Consider the following 20,091-nt stretch of genomic DNA (forward strand, 5'->3'; position numbering starts at 1 on the left):
TTTTTGAAAATATGTTTAAATTGTTATGTTTTAAAAAGGATATGTATCTCTTCACTGGTTTTGATTGGAACACACTAGACATCATTTTCCGATCTCCTGAAAACTTGGTACTCTGAAAGTTTCCTATGAACTGAAATCTTCCTGGTTTTTACTCGATGAAATATCATTGGAACCTCAGCTCATCTTAAGGAGATTGATGACTGGATCAACGGCGTCATCCTGCACATACAATGAATGTAGAGGCTGCAAATATAGATGTCGAGCCGAACAAGTTCCGGTCGAAGGGAACGACCCCGTCAATAGTGCCTACCACTACAGATGTGTTTGCCATAGACCATGATCTGCTGCTGCTAGTTTTGTGTTTCGGAATCACCTAGAGCATTTTGCCTCCATTTTCTTCTTTCAATTTTTTGTTGTGCAACCAAAAGCTTACGAGTAATGGTGTTAGGTCCGGTTTCTTCAAGTAGAAGTTTCTTTCTTTTGGGGGGTTCGAAGTGAGGGTGTGCAAATTGGCATATGTGGAAGCTGTCCCAAGTATTAAAATTTAAAACATTTTGAAATCACAAAGAATCCAGAATGGTGAGGAGGACCCATTGTCGGAGCATGCCAACATTTTGTTTGTATTTCGGCTCTTTTGCAGTCGTTGGCCTTTGCCTCCCTCTTCACTGCATTCATCAATCACCTTCTCCCCCACGATTCCTTCACCCAACTCTCTTTTTTATAATCTTAACCTTGAATGATTTTATTCATTAATCGCATTCCTAATATATATACACCTTATACATACAATTCTTCTTATTCATTAATAATATATATACATTATATATAAACACAATTACTCTAAAATATTTTTTCTAAATGAATCCATCCCAACTTAAATATTATAAAAGGTGTGGTGTACTTCAAAATATCTCAGACAAAGTTTGTTTTTATTTAAATATGAATATTTATTAGTATTAACTTTGTTAGAGAAAACTAATAATAATTTTATGTCGTGACATTTGATCCAAAAGTTTAGACTAACTCAAATGGCTTCAAATTTTCACTTTTCATTAATCATACATGGTGTCCAAAATACTTTCCAATATATGTATAATTGATCAAGTCTTCTTGTGAGAAAATTAATCATACATGGTGTCCAAAATACCTTTCATTATCTATTTACAAAATCATTTCGGAATATTATCTCTATTATATTTGTGTCAACTATATAATAATTACTTAACTTTAATAATAGATCTAATTTTTTTTCATATAGACACGACGTATATTAACAACACAAGATTCATAGTCTAATGATATTATTATTATTTTTGGATAATTAGATACAATGTCTATATTATTCAAACTTTATGTGTATTGTACTTATCGGTTTAAATTTAAGAGAAAAATAGATTTTTTCCCTTCTAATTTTTTAGATTAAATACCTTTAAGTTTTTATTATTTTGAATTTAGGTACCTTATTCCTCTTAATTGACAAGCTTTCAAATTTTCTTTCTGATTCTATATTTTTCTTTTTTTTCTAGATGATTATAAAGTAATATATATTCATAATATATTTTAACTATTAATAATGTATATGCCTAGTAAATATAACTGCTTAAATTCAGGTTGGCGTGAGAAAACAACACTCTTTCCAATCTAATTTTAATTTCGCTTTACTGAACCCTCATATTGGGGAAACCCCAAATAAAGGCCCATAAATTACTCAATTTCTAAATCAGTAGAGGTCCACCTCTCTCTTGATACACGAACACGACAGCATAGTTTATTGATTCCTGCCCGTGACTAGATATCAACAAACCTCTTCCCTCTGCAATTTGGCGATCATACTTTCAATTAATTAATTTAGAAGTTTTCTTTTTAAAAAAAAATAGAAATCTGACCTAAATCTCTTGTCTTCAACAATGGAGTTATGGGTTGAGGTTTGACCATGAGATTTGGTCACGACCAGGATACCAACAAAGACAATTTTGAAGATTGCATGCTTTATCTAACTCAAACATGCCTTTCGAATATGGTTTCTGATTTGATTAAAAGAAAGCTCACTTTCGGTCTGTTATATCGTTTTCAGATAGATTTTTGACTGATTTTGGGTAATTTTGTAAGGCATGATTTAGAAAATCTTAAGACAGACTTTTTGAAACAGAAGTGGTAAGCATGTGAAAAGTGAACTATTAAACATAACCGTGTTTAAATGTCTGCTTGTCTCAAACTTTATAATCGGATCTGTATTCGCTGCTAAAAAGTCTAAACCCTAAAAATTTTATAATTTTTTTCACTGAATTAAAAAAATAATATTTGGTTACTTTTGTTTCGTTTTAATTAAGATGTAGTCGCTGAAGGTTAACATTCGTTAAACTGTTAATGGTTTGCTGACATGACTAAGTAAATATATAAAATTAAAATTATATCATTTTTACATAGATAATACGTGGATTAAATTTTGGTCACTTTCCTTTCATATTTGTATACTTTTGCTCATCAAATTCAAAAACTATAAGTTTTGGTCACTTACGTTGTTACATTATTTGTAACACCCTAAATTATGGACTAGTAGTTTCGAGTTTAACCGAGAGGTATGTGGACCTCGTGGAATTCGTAATTAAAATCGTTGGATCAAATTGAGCTTAATTGGGTTGAATTGAACTCAATTAGTAAAAATAAGGTTTTTTTGAATTGTAGAAAAATGAGAAAAGACCTATAATGCGAGTATCCCATTTTTAAAAAGATGAAAGCTTTTATCTCTTTCATCTCCTTCTTCTCTTCATTTCCTTCTCGTTTCCCCTCTCATTCTTCCTCTCCAAGTTTCATAGCTCAAAGTTACTTCCTTGAGCCTTCACAATTCAACGGCTCATCAACAGCTTTCTTATTTCATAAGAGAAATGAAAGTGCATGTTTTAGGATCGAATTTAATTTATTTTAAATGATATTATTTTAATATATCATAAGTTTGATTTAGTTATTTATACGCCAAGTGGGTATTTTTATATATGGATAAGAAGAGAGGAAAATTGGTGAGAAGTCAGCCCAGATATGTGGGATTTGCCCTGTAGGAGGTCAGCATCTCAAAACTTATTAATGTTTGCAAACTTAACATTAGGAAAACGCTCACGTACTATGCTTTACCATATGGTTAAAATAAGGCGCTATTAATTTTGTTATTATTTTAAATAACAAAATTGATAAAAAATGATCGAAAATATTATTAATTTTATCGGTTCTAATTACCGATATAAGTAAATACAGTAAAAAAATCCGGTAAAAAATAATATTTTCGATAAAGTGCTACCTAAAATATTATTTTTTTGACCGAATTTTTTCTACTACGTTTACCTATATAAGTAATTAGAACCGATAAAAATAATAATGATTTCAGTCATTTTTTACCGATTTTATTATTTAAAAAATTTTATTATTTAAAATAATAATAAAATCGATAACATTTTATTTTAATCATATATTAAATGCCGCACGGAATTTATTTATTAAAAGTACCTCCATTTTATAACACTTAAAAAATAGACAGCTGAAGTATACACATATAATGATTCCAAATTGACACGCGCTCCAGTTTAACAATATAAAACTCAGATACGCATCAACAGCAAAATCTAATCTAAACACAATTTTTAAAAGATGTTCACTTTTAAAACTGTTTGGGTGTATTATTATATTAATTAAAACTGGGTTGGAAGCCCATTACACATCAATCAAATGACTTCAATTTTGATGAAACATTTCACTAAAACTTTAAAAGTTAGGTCAAAATACACAAATGGTCCTTCAATTATAAAGCGTTACTTTATTAAGTCTCGTGACTATTAATAGATACAAAATGGTCCATTGACTGCATATGTTGTTTTGTTGAATCATTTGACTGTTAAAAGTTACAAAATGATCATTTGACGATTTACATGCTCCAAACTCTTATTTTTAGTTAAAAAATTTATGACAGCCTGAGTTGGACGTCAATCTATTGACTAAGATATGGTAGCCGCTTGAGATTTTGAGATGAGATTTTGTCATATCCTAGTCAGCAGGTTAACGTCCAACTCAGACCATCGTTAATTTTTTTATTAGAAAAGGAACGATTTGAAAAATATGAATAGTCGGGTGATCATTTTGTACTTTTAATAGCCTAAGGACTCAACAAAACAATACATATAGTCTAGAGATATTTTATAATTTTTAATAGTTGAGAGGCCCAACAAATAAATATTCTATACTCAGGGAACTATTTTTGTTTTTTACCCTAAAAATTAAGAAAATGTGAATTTATGAGTGTCCCTCCGTGATAAAGAGAAATATTGTTATTCTTAAAAGATTGAAGTTTGAATAATTGTATTTGTAGGCGGCATGTGTATCTATTGCCAATAACTTAAAGCTTTTTTAAACAAATATTAATTTGTAATTACTCTCATTATTCAACAAAAATATTAATTCAGATTTTTTCAAGAAAACCAAAATTGAATAATAGATTTTTAACGAAACTGACATATAATTTTATCATTGTATTCACTTGTGACATTATATTTTTGATAGAATTAAATTAAAATTAACAAAATGCAAGTTTAACATATACTAATATATAAAGTTATAATTTTTGAAGGGGCCTGTGAACAAATGGCCCCGTAGTTTAACCCCATCGAGATCCTGAAAGAGCTCCTGGAAATATTGACAATATGAAACCACAAATCATGGATGAAGCAGCATATGATATCACTTGTAATTAATAAATTGAGCTGATTCCATATTATAATAAAGAATTTGCGTCAGTGTAACTTGTATAAAGATGATTTGTTTGTCTGTTCGTGGTGGGTAGAGATTCTAATTTTGATGTTATCAAAAACCAATCATCAAATCTTCGAATATTGAATGGAAATTAATGACTGACGGAATAAATTTTAACGATGTCGTTTTCTAATGGTGTTACATATGGTTTATGTTGTAAATTTTAACGATATCGTTTTTGTGTGATATGTCATGTCATCAATCATTAGTTTTGTCATTATTTTATTCCTGATTTAACGATGAAGTGATATAATTAAATATACAATTAAAATTTAATATTATGATTAATAAAGTTAAAAGTTTAATAGTATGAACAAGTAAACGAACAAAATTAATAATATCTAAAATAGTTTTCTCTATAATTTATGATTTGCTTTTCTTTATATAATGGATGGACTAAGATAAAAGTTTAAAGTATAATATCTAAAATGGATGGACTACGAAGGTGATTCATTTACTTCGAAGGCATATGAAGAAATATAGGGAAAAATAAAGATCTTCACATGGCGTTCATTAACCTTGAGAAGACGTATGATAGCGTTCCTCGCGATACGATTTGGAAGACCTTGGAACGAGACGGATCCCAATTGCTTATATCCAGGCGATTCGTGATATGTACTGTATATCTACTACATACGTCAGGACTACAGTTGGCGACACCGAGGCATTCCCGGTGAAAATCGGACTCCACAAGGGGTCATCTCTTAGCCCTTACATCTTTGCCTTGATTATGGACGACATCTATTGTGCGACACCAGACGGTGTTCCATGGTGTATGCTTTTCGCTGACGACATTGTCCTAGTTGCTGAAACAAAAACTGAGCTCAATAGTAGACTGGCTACCTGGAAGACTGCTATGGAAAAAAAGGGTCTAAGGATCAATATTGAAAAGACAGAGTATTTATGTTCAAACTTAAGTGGGAACCAAAACGATGAAGATGTAGAAGTATGCATAGAAGGACACATTCTCCCCTCAAAGGATTATTTCAAGTACCTAGGGTCTATGATTCATAAAGATGGGGGTGTAGACGATGACGTTACACACCGTATAAAGGCGGGATGACTAAAGTGGAGGGCTGCTACTAGAGTTTTGTGTGATAATAAGGTGCCTCTAAAACTTAAGGGAAAATTTAATAGAATGACAATAAGACCAGCGCTGCTGTATGGATCAGAATGTTGGGCAATCAAGAAGGATTACGTAAGGAGGATGGAGGCTGTAGAAATAAGAATGTTTCGATGGGCATGTGGTAGAACTCTGTGGGACATGACATAAAACTCTGTAATTAGGATGTCATTGGGGGTGGTGCTTGTATCTGAAAAATTACGGGAGGGAAGACTACGGTGGTTTGGGCATGTACTTAGGCGACAACCGTCGGATACGGTCAGGAGGGTAGAGTCAATTACAGTCGATGGTGCCAGAAGGAGAGGACGACCAAGGAGGAAGTGGGTAGACTGCTTGAGATCGGATTTGAAAGATTTAACCCTTACAGAGGACATGACCTCTGATAGCAAAGTATGGAGACTTAAGACCATGGTGGCCGAGTAGTGTGGGTCACAACCATAGGGTGTAGCATCTCTGTCTTCTTTTTAATGCATTTGTAGTAATTACCATGATTTCTACTTTTTATATGTTTCTGTCATTGGAATTTATGAAGGCTTAGAATTAGGGTAGCGACGTAGTGTTGCCTTAGTTCAGGTTTTAACACATTTGACTTTATTTCTTCTCGTAGCTTGCCATCGTTGATGTCTGTGTATCATTCTCTTCGTGTTTCCTCTTTTTAAATTTAGCCGGGTCTTACGTTTCTGTCTATATGCAGAGATTTTTTACGCAGGGATTTATTAGCAGAGATTACTTTCCACTACAGACGCACATATGAATACTGCATATGAAGACTGTTCAACTATGTATTTATTTTTTTTATACATGTATTTTATTTTATCTTTATTTTAATTTTTTGACTACCGGAGGTCTTCCACGGAAGCTCCTCTTAACCTGGCGTTGGTGGCAGCCTACTACCCTATCTCCCCTTTACCCCATTGTAAATGGGAATAGGGTTTTGTTTTTGTTGTTGTTGTTGTATTAATCTATGGTGATTATAAGTGGTAGTATATATTTTAAAGACCTCAATGATTAACAATGAACGTTGAAATAACCATTATAATCTCTAATACTCGAACTTGAGACATTTGAAAATAACAATAATTCATTTAATAATTTAGTTAGTACATATATATATATACTTCTAATGGTCTTTTTAATAGTTAGATTACATTCCTGAAATAGGAAATGGGGTTTAATGATAAAATAAGTAATCGGATATGGCATTCTAAATTTTAGTGTAAACTACATGTTTAGTACATTAATTAATGTTACGTTTTAGTTTCGTTTTGAACATTTACCATTAATTTTTTAACAGTGATATTAATGTGTCATCATAAGATAATGTCACATCATCATTAAAAATACAATGTAAATAATCTTATTAATTTTTTAACGACGGATGACTAAAATAAAACGAAAACGTAATGTTAGACGTGATTTTAATAAATAATAGCTAAATGACCAAAACGGAACATAGACAATAGTTGAAGTGTTAAACGTGTAATTTACCATAAATTCTAATTCACCATGTCCGCCCCGGTGCCGGCGAGCGGCAGAAAGCAGAGGAGGGCCATCTTTCTTGCCAAAACAAGCAAGCCCATAAAGAAAAAGAACATGTGGTCCCTACAAAAAGAGAGGTGGCTGAGCAAGGATCGAGGCGAGAATCCGTATGGGCAATTGACACGTGGCATCCTGAATGTCAGGGTTGAATTTTATAGGTTGTAGCTGTACGTAGCTAGCCTCGCACCTCCCCCTCTCCACTAAATTTGTCCTGTATTTTATATATTGTATATACGGAAAGGTATACAGTTATAAATTAAGAAGAAAAAAAAGAGACAAGTTGCGAATTAAATGCACAAACTCCTTTACGCATTAGAAACATCCCTTTGTTCTCTGGTCTCTTCCCCCAACTTTTCCAAGAAAACTGCACTTGCTCTTGTCTCTCTCAATTTCAACCCTTTATCAAGAATCCATCTTTTGCTTTTTTCCTTTGTTCTTTCATCTTTTTCACAGCCTCTGTGTTTTCTTTTTCTTTCTCTTTTTTCCATTAAAAAAAAGATGACTGGGGGAATTAAGGAAGGTGATCAAAGTGTTGGCCTTGATATTCTTAAGCAAAAAATGGCCAACTTTGCCAAGGAAAGGGACTGGGATCAGTTCCACAGCCCTCGAAATCTCCTCTTGGCCCTGGTATGCTTATTTAGGGTATCTTAAACAAAGTTTCATGAAGAAGACTTCCCTTTTCTTTCTGGATTCTTAAGTTTGTCTTTGAATACTAGATATATAGTTACCATTTCTATGTGTATATGTTATTGTTTGTTGTACTCGTTGCTTTGATTTTCTATATGGGAAGGTAACGATTTGACCAACAAAAGTACAGCTTAAACCAGTTGGATTGTCATATATATATATATATATATATATATATATATATATTGCTTTATCATTAATCATTGTGATTGTTCCCTGAATCGCAAGACATGGTTTGCACCTCTGCAAGTTACCCTTTTTCTGCTCTTCTCTTATCACGTTGGCATTTTCCTTGATTTCCAAGTTAGGGTATGAAACCCTTTTTTTCAACTTGCAGAGTCAAACTTAAGAAACTGTCCCGGTAAAGTGGGGACAAAGGATTTAAAAGATGAATGATTCTTGTTTCACATTAATGGGTTAAACTCATGATTTCATGTAGGTGGGAGAAGTGGGAGAATTATCGGAGATATTTCAGTGGAAAGGGGAGGTACCAAAAGGGTTACCCGATTGGAAAGAGGAAGAGAAAGTTCACCTGGGGGAAGAACTATCTGATGTTCTGCTGTACCTGGTAAGGCTGTCCGATATCTGCGGCATTGATCTTGGGAAAGCTGCTCTGCGCAAAGTTGAACTCAATGCTATCAAGTACCCGGCTTCAAACACCAACAATGGCATTGCAGAGAGCGGTTGATCATCATCTATATCTATTTAAATGTTTAGTTTTTGCCAAGGAATCTGTATTAAATTTGGTTCATAGATCATAGCTGGTGGTGGTGGGGTGATTTCGGTGCATTTATTCCCATAGATTTTGTTACTGTTTTCAGCAGCTGAATCCAATCCTTTCTGACAGACATGTAAAGATATGTTTTAAAAATGTTTGCCTTCTTCTTTTCTGACGGCCAATGTGCTTTTGAGGCTTAAAGCGGCTTTTTCGTACGTATCAGGTATAAGTACGTAAAGCATGGTCTGCAGTAGATTAAACGTCTCGATGATGAACAAATCAAATATTATTACATTGAGAGTCTCAACAATTTGTCCACATCTCATGAACTAATGTCCTGGAATCACTTTATAGCCTTAAATCTGATAGTGTATTTAGTTTAGTATCAGGTGCCTTGCCTTGAGTTAATCTGTAAACAAACAGGGGATACAATAAAGTCCCTTTTTTTAAAAGGGAAAATGCGTTTGGATGATCATAAATGTCAGGAATGACGTACAAATACTCATTTAAATTAAATTCCAAATAAGATATAAACAAAAGAGTCGTTTTTTATTTACTTCATAATGATTAAGTGTTGAATGATTCAAATGCTGAATGATTCAGAGATTATGTATAAATAAGTTCTGAATGTGACATGCTGTTTGATAATGACTCTGAATCATTTAGAATGTACTTATGTGTTGAATCATTCAACATTATTTTACTGAATTAGTCAACACTGAACACTGAATTATTCAGAGATAAAAAATAAACACGCTAAATATTAAATGGTTCAACATTCAACGCTGAATAATTTTATTCAGAACCAAACAAACAACCCCTAAATCACGAAAGTTCATATAATCCAAGTCGGGAAAGCCTCCTAAATAGGAAAAGTGAAATCCGGACTTTATTCATCTAATTGATGGGCTTCTTAAGTCTAATAAAAGAAAAGCCAACAAAAGCTGTGACCCAAGCACAAACAATTGCTGAAACTGGCCTAACCCACCGAGGCCCCCATGGGAAGATCAAAACCGTTATTCATTTTTTTCACATGATCCAGGGATCTTTACTCTTGTCTGTTCCAACCTCCAACAACTAAAATATATTATTGTTGTTGGAATAAATGATCAAATTGATTGAGCAAGGTTTCTCATCAAGTTTTGTCTCAAAAATGTTTTAGTGCATAAAATTTTTCGTTAATAAAAATATGTATCTAATATTTCTAACGTTACACTTTTAAGTACTCGTACGCTAACCGTCATTAAAAATCCCTGTTAAAAGACATGTATCGCGTTCCGGTAATTTTTAGAATTTATTTAAAAATTAAAAAAAAACAAATTATTAATAAACAAATATATTATTTAAAAAAACTTTCATTAATCGATTGGCTGTTTTCAAGGTTGGTGGGAATGCCAAATTGTGTTACAATCATTTTGTTTATCATCAATTAGGATTACAATTAAATTTAGGGTTAGGGTTATGGTTAAGGATTTAAGGGTTTAAATATTTAGGGAATTTAGGTAATATCGAAGGTAATTACCGGTCAATATGTGGCGATGGTAGGTATGTCTCCTTTCGACAACGGAGATGGTGGCCGGAGATAACCGACGACGGCCAAAAATGAGCTTGAAATGATAGATTTTAGGGTTTTTGGTTATTTTGTAATTTTAGAAAACTTTGAAGTTTTTTATAAATAAATTAAGTTTTTTATTTTTCTTTTAAAAGACAATATTTTTATTTATAAAAAAATAAAAAATATAAAGGGCAAGCACCTAATAATATAATGTAAGAAACTCTAGGCACATGTTTTTAGCAAAAAAATCTTTAGACATTAAATCGTTTTTTTGAGACAATTTGGAGTTTGGATACTTATTTTTGTATTAACCCAAAAATAAATCGAAGATGATGGTCTTAGGGAGAATAGAATGAGAGAGAAAAGTATGCTTGATTCTTTCAACTTTCAAGTTAATTTATGTTTTATTTATACAGAAATTTCTATGTGCTGCTTTTGCTTGTTTTCTATTCTATAGATCTAGATGTAGTAAAAGCTGAATTTTAACCCATCAACTTGCGCTACATGTATCAATGAAACTGAGTTTACTAGGGAAGACAGTATATCGAATGTCATGGTGTGACCTGAAACTTTTACATGATTTGAAATTTTGAATCCAAACTCGATCAATATATGCATGTTGCAGATTAAAACGCATCAAATGTTATTTGAACTCGAAAAACTAAGTTTACATATATATCTGCAAGCTAACTTGAATCGATTTAATAAGCTAGCTACCAACGCTGATCCTACCAGAAACAGCCCAGCAGCCAAATTTCCACCCTTGACATAGCTCCCTTGGTCTCAATTTGGCTGAAGGGTTCCCATATTCATTGAAGAAGGCACAACTAAAACTATAAACAGTGGTTGTTTGAGCTATTTTCTCTATTGCTTGTTAATGAAGGGATGAAAGCTTTAGCCCAAGTCCTTAACTAGCTAAATGAATTTAGTTTGAGTATCTCATAATCTGGCCCTGGTAGGCTTGTAACTTTTTATGCCACTTGACAACGAAGTTCTATTTTGAGCCCTTCTTCTGCTACGACTTATTTTACTGAAGCTTTTGGGGGACCTCTTAGGGTCATAGTTTGGATTGTTAAATCACTTAACCGATGAAAATGCATTGAACTTTTTTGCCAATTATTTGATGTGGAGAGACACATAAACAGCATTTTTCATTAATATGAACTTCCAACTAGCGGATAGATCATTCTTCATGTTTGATTTACAGGGATTTTCATATACCGTGTGAATATCTTTAATATACAGAAATTTGGATCCTTGTATTTTCTTAAACATTGCAATGGTTAGACTTACAGACGAGTAAACTGGATCCTAAAATGTATCCATTAAATCCCATATGCCTTGGACTCGTGAACAAATAATTTCCTTCATGTCATGTAAAATGCATGCAAATATCATATGAGATGTATTATACTGCTTACATGGAGCACCCGTGTACATGTATTTATGCAGCATTTGCACCAATGAATGGACAAAATGCTTCGAACAGCTACGATACAGACTCTAGGAACCAGCCGTTTGACACCCAGAGATACTTTTCTGATAGTGGCTGAGAGTATGATGAAAGAAAGGGTATTAGGAAGTGATGACTGACATCAAAACCTTTTTAGCTGGTTCAGATCCGGACTACCCTTGAGCAGGGCTTGCCTGTTACATAAGAGTGCAAGGTTTTCACATTGAACTGCCGAATGTTGTATTGGTAAGCAATATGGATATTAAATTATGATTTTGCATGAGATTTTCTTTAAATATATACATTCTATTTTTGTTACAAAAGAGTTCTGAATATAAAGGAGATGTAGATATTGGATATGAATTCAGTGTTAATGGTGGATTCTGGAAATGCTTGCATGGGAATGACCAGAAACCGCATGATGCTCAGATTATTAAACAAAAGTTGAAAAGGTTGAAAAGGATTATTCAATTGTGTTAGATCAACTCTAATAAACCAAGATTTCATTTTTTTCCCATTAAAATCCTCTGAAGTATAGCCTTTCGAACCGAATTCAAAAATTTAAGAATAGAGTTCAAAATTTTATTTTTTTTTTAAATAATTAGTACATAATTTTTTTCTTTTTTTCTTTTTTCCTTAACACATTAATCTAAATTTAATGATTTTCTCAAAATAATGGGATATACTTACCCGATATAGTGCATCCGCCCCCCTGTTTCGAACTGACCAAGAAAAAAAAAACAAGATTCTGCTGACAATAACCCTCACATAATAATAATAAAAAAAACTATAATAATTCTCTTCTTAATCCAACAATTCCCTTTAACGTCCAAATTAAGGGCGAAAGGGAAACAAGTACACATTCCCATGGCAGTATCCCATTTACCCATTCTGATCATCATCTTCAACCATATTTACTTTCATCCTATACATGCACTTGGCAATGGGCAAAACCGCATCTTTAAAACACACAGGCAGGCACCATGCAGCTTGAAAAGAAGCTCAACCCTCTCTTCTGCGTTAAGAAAGAGACAAAGGGTTTAAACACATTAATTGGTGATTATAAAAGAAATGCATCAATGGGATCTCAAATCTTCAACTTTAACAAGATAAATGGGTGAAAGTGGAGATTACCTTTCTGGGTTTTGAGTAAAGCAGACGTGGGGAAATTTTATAGAGGTCTTGATCAACGGGTTTGGATGTTGGGCGGTGGTGGTGCATAGGAGTGTGACTTGGTGGTGGTTCCTTCACGTCATTCATCTCCCACCTTTGCCTTTTTCCGTCTTTCACATTCGACCCTCCCTACTTTTTTCTGCAAAATTTTTCATTCACCATTATTACCAGAAACAACCCATGTACAGTCATTAGATCAATGCATTTATAACGAAAGCTATGATTTCAAATTCTAGCCAAGTCTCATGGTTGTTCGTAGTTCTTTCATTTATGAGCATGCCAATGTCTTTTTCTCACTTTATTTTGGTGAGCTTCTTCCTTGAATATGATAATCTTAAACAAAATAACGCAAAGTAAACCCCTTTACATGGAATTTTCTTTTACCATGAACATCTCAATGCATATGTTAGAATTGGCTCCTTGTATGGTGTTCCTACAGCCCAAACCCCTCATCAACAAAAACAACGCACGTACACAAACAAAACATTAAATTGGTGAGCTTGGAGAATGGTAATCATAAAGGAAGAAAGTGGTATGCTTTACTTACATCCATACTGTTAGAGGGAGAAAGAGACGAGTGTTAGAATTAGAATCTGTTGGAGATTGACTATACTTTCCAAGGAATTCCAGCAATTTAAAAGGGGGAGATGGAGTGTTATGTAATACAAAGGAATAGGGTAAAGGAGGGGGCTATGAATATTGGGGGGGTCCAAAGCAATAAAACTTCTGTTGGGTAAAAGGAAAAGAAACTCAGGGTAGCAGACAAAAGAACAGAGGTAAGGTGAAAACCAGTAGAACACGGTTAAAAACTTTGCTTTAATCAGGTTGCAGACACCCTAGTTTGTCGCTGATCAAAATGTATATTCCAATGCTCGAAAGCTATTCAATAAAGGGTTGTGAAGAAAGATTAGTTTTAGTATAGTTGAATAAAGGGTAGTCAACATGGTTCAAAAAGTTTAAAATTTAAATCAACTCAACTCGATAGTTTATAAGTTTAAAATTTTTAAACTCAAATCGAAATTAATAATTAAAGCTTGACTTGACCTTAAAAAAACTTCAAGCCAAACATTCTTAATTTAAGCTCGATTGAAAAGTTAAATTCGAGTTCAAACTTAAACCTTAACTATCTGAAATACTTATATAATATTTTAAAAAACAACGTATAAATGATAATATTATTGATAAAATTGGATTTTTTTGTACTTGGTGGACACACGTACATACATATATATAGATAGATAGATAGATAGATAGATAGATAGATAGATAGATAGATAGATAGATAGATAGATAGATAGATAAAGTGTTACAAGTTTTCCTCTTTTACACATCTTTAAAACTTTATAAAAGATCTTTCGAACATGGATCTAATGTCTCATGTCTGATTCATGGGAAAAAAAGTAAAACAGAAATGGGGAAGGAGCAAGGGTTAACAAAGAGATTGTTAATGTTTGTTTGCAATGCAAAACACAAAGCTAAATGCAGAGACGTTGAAAAAAGAGCATAATATATGGGGCATGCATGAATCACTTTAATTTCATCATTGCATTTATGCTACAGTCATCATGATTCTTACGAACTGTAAACATTCATGTGCAAATACTTGAAAACCTCCCCAAGGTATTCACATCTTTCTTTTATTTATTCATTTTGGTTGAAACTATGGACTAACAATACGAGTTCTACATTTCAGGTTCCTCCTCACCTGTACACTGCCTTCATATCTATCAATAGAGAAGAGTAACATAAGAACAATGCCAGCCCAATAAAGTTATGGTTGATGCTCCCACCGGAAATATTAATATTTTTTAATATTTATGGTATAGAATTACTTAAAATGTTATTTTTTTACCAGAAACATTAATATCAGAAATATTTATTTTAGGTAGCGAAATTAACATTTCCGTAGAAAAAGTAAAATTAACATTTTCGATAAAAAAAATATTTCCGGTAACGCCTTTTCTTAACCTTATATTAAGATGTCGTACATCATAACTACCGCTCTTTGATTGCTACTGAAATCTGAATTTTGTAATGTGCCTATGACCACCCAACTATGGGGTTGGTATCGAAATGACCATCATTTTCAAATTTGTGTCAATTTGACCATTAAACTATTTAAATAGGTTCAATATAAACACTAGCCGTTAAAATCTAATGGAGGGGTGATGTTACAGTTAGCAGAAATTTATATAACCACACATTTGATCCTCAATACTTGTATATTCTATCAATTTAGTCCTAATTTTAATTTAATTCACAAAATTAATTCTTCAATTAGGATGAGTCATGTGTCAATCAATTATTGAAACATATTTTAATAGTTACATGCGACACTACCTATTTAAAGGGAAAACAAACATAATTAAAATATTTCTGCCAAGAGAAATTGATATTGGGACCTTAGGCACAAGATGGGCACACCTCAACCATTGAGGCAAGCCTAATATTCATTACTTTTTTGACAAACCTTTAATATATCTTGTTTTAAATTATATATAAATAATAATAATATTTTAATAAATAAATTATATGATAAACTACTTGAATGATCACCTAAATAATATTCTAATAAATAAATTATTAGTTAATGAAAGGCTTAAAAATAAAAATGAATTTAAAATTTTTATATTTTAAAATTAAATTATTTTTATAATTATTTTAAATAAGTTTAAATTATATATTATTTTTTCTTTCTTATCGTTATTCATTTATCATTAAAAATAATATATAATTTAAATTTGTTTAAAGGTAATTATTTTTAAATTATTTTTAAATGATAAATGAATAATAAACATCGTAAGAAAAAAATAATATATAATTTTAATTTGTTTTAAAATAATTATTTTATAATTATTTTTAAATGAATGAATAACAAACATTGTAAGAAAGAAAAAATAATATATAATTTAAAATTTTTTAAAAATAATTATTTTAAAATTATTTTTAAATGATAAATGAATAAAAACGTTGTAATAAATAATATATATATAATTTAATTTTTAAAATATAAAAAATTTAATTTTTAAAATATAAAAATTTTAATTTTTTTAACCTTGTATTAACTAATAATTTATTTATTAAAATATTATTTAGGTAATCATTCAATTAGTTTATCCTATAATTTATTTATTAAAATATTATTATTTTTAATGTATATTTAAAACAAGATACATATAAGATTTGACAAACAAATAACAAATATTAGCTTGCTTTAATGGATGAGGCATGCCCTTCTTGTTCCCATGGTCTTAGGTTTGATTCCTCTTAACAGTAAAATTTTACTTATGCTTGTTTTCCCTTTAAACCTTTAAACAAATGGTAGCATGGGTTAGTGGATGTGTAACTATTAAAATATGTCTCACTAATCAATTGACACGTGACACATCCTGATTAGAAAATTAATATTTAGAATTAAATTAAAATTAGAATTAAATTGATAGAATATAAAAGTATTGAGGATCAAATATAAATTTATGTAAACTGCCATGTCACCCCTTCGTTAGATTTTAAGTTTTTAACGGCTAGTGGCTATATCAAACCCATTTAAATAGTTCGGTGGTCATATTGATATAAATTTAAAATGATGGTTATTTCGATATCGACCCCATAATTGGATGGTCATCCAAATAGTTTACCCTTTTAAAAAACGTAGCGTTAGGCTTTTATAGACGTAGAATTAAACGCCACAAAAATTATAGGTGCAACTCCCCCCCCCCCCCCACACATGAAACTTCCTAAATTGTAAACGTTTTCATTTTTTTAAATAATTTAAGATAATGCATACTTTGTAAATATAATTGTATAAACTCATATGTGTTATGGAATATAATATTTTTCTTTGTTATAAAAATTATTTAACTTATGCACGAACTGGATGATTTAAGTAATTAAGAGATTTGTTATTATCTCTTGAGACTCTAGATTCGAGCATCGCATATGTCAGTGATATGAGTATTTATTATCAAATGATTTAAAGTCTTTGAATATAAATTACATTGTATTTAACCCAAAATTTATATAAAAAAAAACTATTTAATTTATACAACATTATGATTGACAGAAATAAATTATATTATTGATAATCTAATCTTGTATCATACGATACTTCTCTCGCCATGAATAAAACCAAAAGTTGGATCGAATTAACAAAACCATAAAAGATAAAACTTCTCTGAAATATTAGGCTGAGTTAGGGCACTATTTTTCGTTGATGTATTTCGAGATTAGAAGGAGCGACGCGTTTTGTTATAATTAGTGATAGTTATGTCTTTGCATTTTTTAAAATTGAATTTTTTATTTTTATTTTATTATTTTATTTGTTATTTTATATAAATAATAGAATTAATATGCATATTTGATATTATCATTTTTTTTGAAAAAAATTGTATAAATCCACCCTATGTTAAGATTAAATCTTGAGTCTATTCCTGTCCCAAAATAAGGAAAGAACAAGAAGTCTTCCTCTCAAGCACTCCACAGTTCTCCACCTTCTTCTCCCTCCATCTTCTTTACAATAAACATAAAAATCAGCTATAAGATTATAAATCGGGTATGCAAATAACAAGAAAAACTATATAAATAAGAAGAGCCCATCTTTATTTCATCTGCATTGTGTACAAAGAACTTTATCCTATCAGTCAGAACTCTTGTAATGAGCTTGATTCTTGATTGTTAAACACTAAAATCTTACCTTTATTTTAGTAACCAACAACAATTCAGACTTCACTCAGCACTGTTTACTAAGCAACTTTGTACATCTACTACAATATTTTTCTCTTTGGGTAGAAGAATCTTTGCAAACGACTAAAACAAAAGAGTCAGACTTCACAGCCAGTGGTGGAAATCCAAGGGAAAGGCTTGGACTCTTTTATCATTTCCTCAGTTTGATTTATATGTTCATCCACCAAACCAGAATATTTGACATTGTATTTTTCATTACTGTAACTTTCAACACTATTTTTTTTATCATTATTCAAATTATTTATATTTTTTCATTACAGTAAAAACATATTAAAAAGAATTAATAAATTAATACATGTGTCAATGAATTCTTGATGGGACACCAAAGGAGACTCCAACAGAGGGCAGAATTCCATTCATCTATTCCATGCCTTACTTCTATTCCTTCCCATGGGGATGGACTGAGATCAGCTAAAAATATCAAACAATAACATGTTTTAAATGTTTTATTGAAAAATATTTTTATCTCTTCTTGAATTTATTTTTCCATAAAATTTTAAAAATTCACTTCTAGTCTCCAAACCATTTTATTTACGCTCCTACCCATGCTTCCACCTTTATTCTACCCAACTAGAACCACCATTAAATTAAATAATACCATTCCCATTGAGGAACCAACGGTAAACCGCCAGGGCCAAAGCTAAACCACGTCAGCCCTGATGAGAAGTAAACGTAACCAGAAGCTTCGTTGTCTTGTTCAGATAATACTAGTGCTAATACTAACAAATTATTTACTAAAATTTAAGAGATTAAAAACGCAGGTGATTTTCATTTAAGAGCAACTGACACCTGGAGGTTCACGAAGAACAGTATCAAAACACCAAAAGTCTCGCTATTTCCTACCGGCTACAAACCCATTTTTTTACCGACAAGGTAGGGTACCCCACCCGTCACAGAGAAATTAAAGCTGAGGAAAATATATCAAAAGATCATACGACATCTAAACCCTACACGTCAGCGCACTTCTTAGCCGGGGAGCAGATAAGCCAAACGTAGCCATATGGATCCTTCACCTTGCCCACGCGACCACCATCGCAAGCGCCGTCCTCCTCAGTTATCTCACTCTCTGCAACTCCACCAGCGCTCACGGCCTTGGCAACAGCAGTTTCGACGTCCTCGGTCTCGAGGCAGAGCACACATCCGCCACCCTCGGTTTTCACCCTGCTTATTTGAAAACACGCCAAAAGCCAGACGAGTCATTTTTGACATTGTTTTCGCGAAATACAAAAGGAAAAAAAAACTGTTGGAGCCAAACAGCATGTATAGTATAAAATATCAACAAGATTAAATCAAGAAAAAATAACATAATATCTCGCAACCATATTCAAATTTCAGCCATACATATCTAAGAAACAGGAGCCCTAAATAAAGGAACCGCAAAAGCAGGAGTCAATTTGTTTGATAACAAACCAAACAATGAGAAATGTGTACAGTGAGTTTCCTACCAAACAAGAAACGATCCAAACAAGCTACCTTACTCACAGCTTAAACTAAACCTAACAAAGAGATTATTATTCAACAATGACCGAACGTAAACGGTCACAATGGAAAAATAGCTGAAAAGAAAAGAGATCTTAAAGAAAACCCGTATCGATAGACTTTCATAATCGAAGATTACCGTAAAAGAAAATGTACAAAAAGTAAAAAAAACAATCAAATATTAAAAACTAGAGAGGAGGGACGAGCGTACGGAGTAGAGTTTTCAACAATATCAGAAACGAGAATGGTAGAGCCGGCTAGCTCAAGTTGAGCGGAGAGGATGTGAGGGAGCTCCTGCTCGGCCTTGCGCTTAGGGTGAACAGTATGGCCAACCTCAACGGCGCCGAAAGCGGATTTGTAGAACTGCACCGCATCAACAGCCTTCGGTGCCTCCACCATCAGCTGAGGTTTCAACGCCGTGAATTTCACAGCCGCTACCTTCTCGGCTCCTCCGTTCTGGACCTCCTCCTGTGCCATTGATGAAGCTTAAAAAAAACAGCCTTCCGCAGAGAAAACCAAAAACCTAGGAAAGAGAAAACGACAACAGAAACTCAAAACAGGAGGGCAGAGAGTGCAATGAAGGAGGTGAAGACACAGGGCGTTGGGTGTAGTTAAGAAGCGCGGATCAGGAACCGTTTAAGGATAAGATTTATATTTTCTAAAATACTTGAGATTCCCATTTTGTCCTCTTGTTCATTGTTTAGAATTTTTGAAGACCAAAAGGCCCTTGGCTTGTCATGTACTCAAGCTCATTGTTAGATTTATGTAGTGAATATTATTGAGCAGCGAACAACCTTTTACTTTTTACAGTAATAAAAGTTCGTGGT

The 20,091-nt window shown here is 32.3% G+C and overlaps 2 protein-coding genes across 2 annotated transcripts; one reads left to right on the forward strand and one right to left on the reverse strand.

Moving 5' to 3' along the window:
* The first annotated feature begins 7,939 nt into the window (after positions 1-7,939).
* LOC120133120 (dCTP pyrophosphatase 1-like) lies at positions 7,940-8,987 on the forward strand. Its single transcript, XM_039149769.1, has 2 exons — positions 7,940-8,083; positions 8,583-8,987. Exons 1-2 carry the CDS (start codon positions 7,955-7,957, stop codon positions 8,829-8,831), a joined length of 378 nt encoding a protein of 125 aa, XP_039005700.1. The 5' UTR covers positions 7,940-7,954; the 3' UTR covers positions 8,832-8,987.
* A 9,538-nt stretch (positions 8,988-18,525) lies between these two features.
* On the reverse strand, positions 18,526-19,887 carry LOC120133138 (uncharacterized protein At5g48480-like). The gene is made up of 2 exons (XM_039149788.1): positions 19,476-19,887; positions 18,526-18,946 (listed from the first exon to the last, which is right to left on the reverse strand). Exons 1-2 carry the CDS (start codon positions 19,739-19,741, stop codon positions 18,733-18,735), a joined length of 480 nt encoding a protein of 159 aa, XP_039005719.1. The 5' UTR covers positions 19,742-19,887; the 3' UTR covers positions 18,526-18,732.
* Between the last annotated feature and the right edge of the window lie 204 nt (positions 19,888-20,091).

The sequence above is a fragment of the Hibiscus syriacus genome, unplaced genomic scaffold, assembly GCF_006381635.1.
Source record: "Hibiscus syriacus cultivar Baekdansim isolate YM2019G1 unplaced genomic scaffold, ASM638163v2 tig00110577_pilon, whole genome shotgun sequence".
NCBI lineage: Eukaryota > Viridiplantae > Streptophyta > Magnoliopsida > Malvales > Malvaceae > Hibiscus > Hibiscus syriacus.

Excerpts from the sequence above, each read along its gene's own strand:
- LOC120133120 (XM_039149769.1), top strand. The coding sequence starts at position 7,955 with ATGACTGGGGGAATTAAGGAAGGTGATCAAAGTGTTGGCCTTGATATT. Across the intron at positions 8,084-8,582 it reads GAAATCTCCTCTTGGCCCTG|GTGGGAGAAGTGGGAGAATT; the intron begins GTATGCTTATTT and ends GATTTCATGTAG.
- LOC120133138 (XM_039149788.1), bottom strand. The coding sequence starts at position 19,741 with ATGGCACAGGAGGAGGTCCAGAACGGAGGAGCCGAGAAGGTAGCGGCT. Across the intron at positions 18,947-19,475 it reads ATTGTTGAAAACTCTACTCC|GGTGAAAACCGAGGGTGGCG; the intron begins GTACGCTCGTCC and ends TCAAATAAGCAG.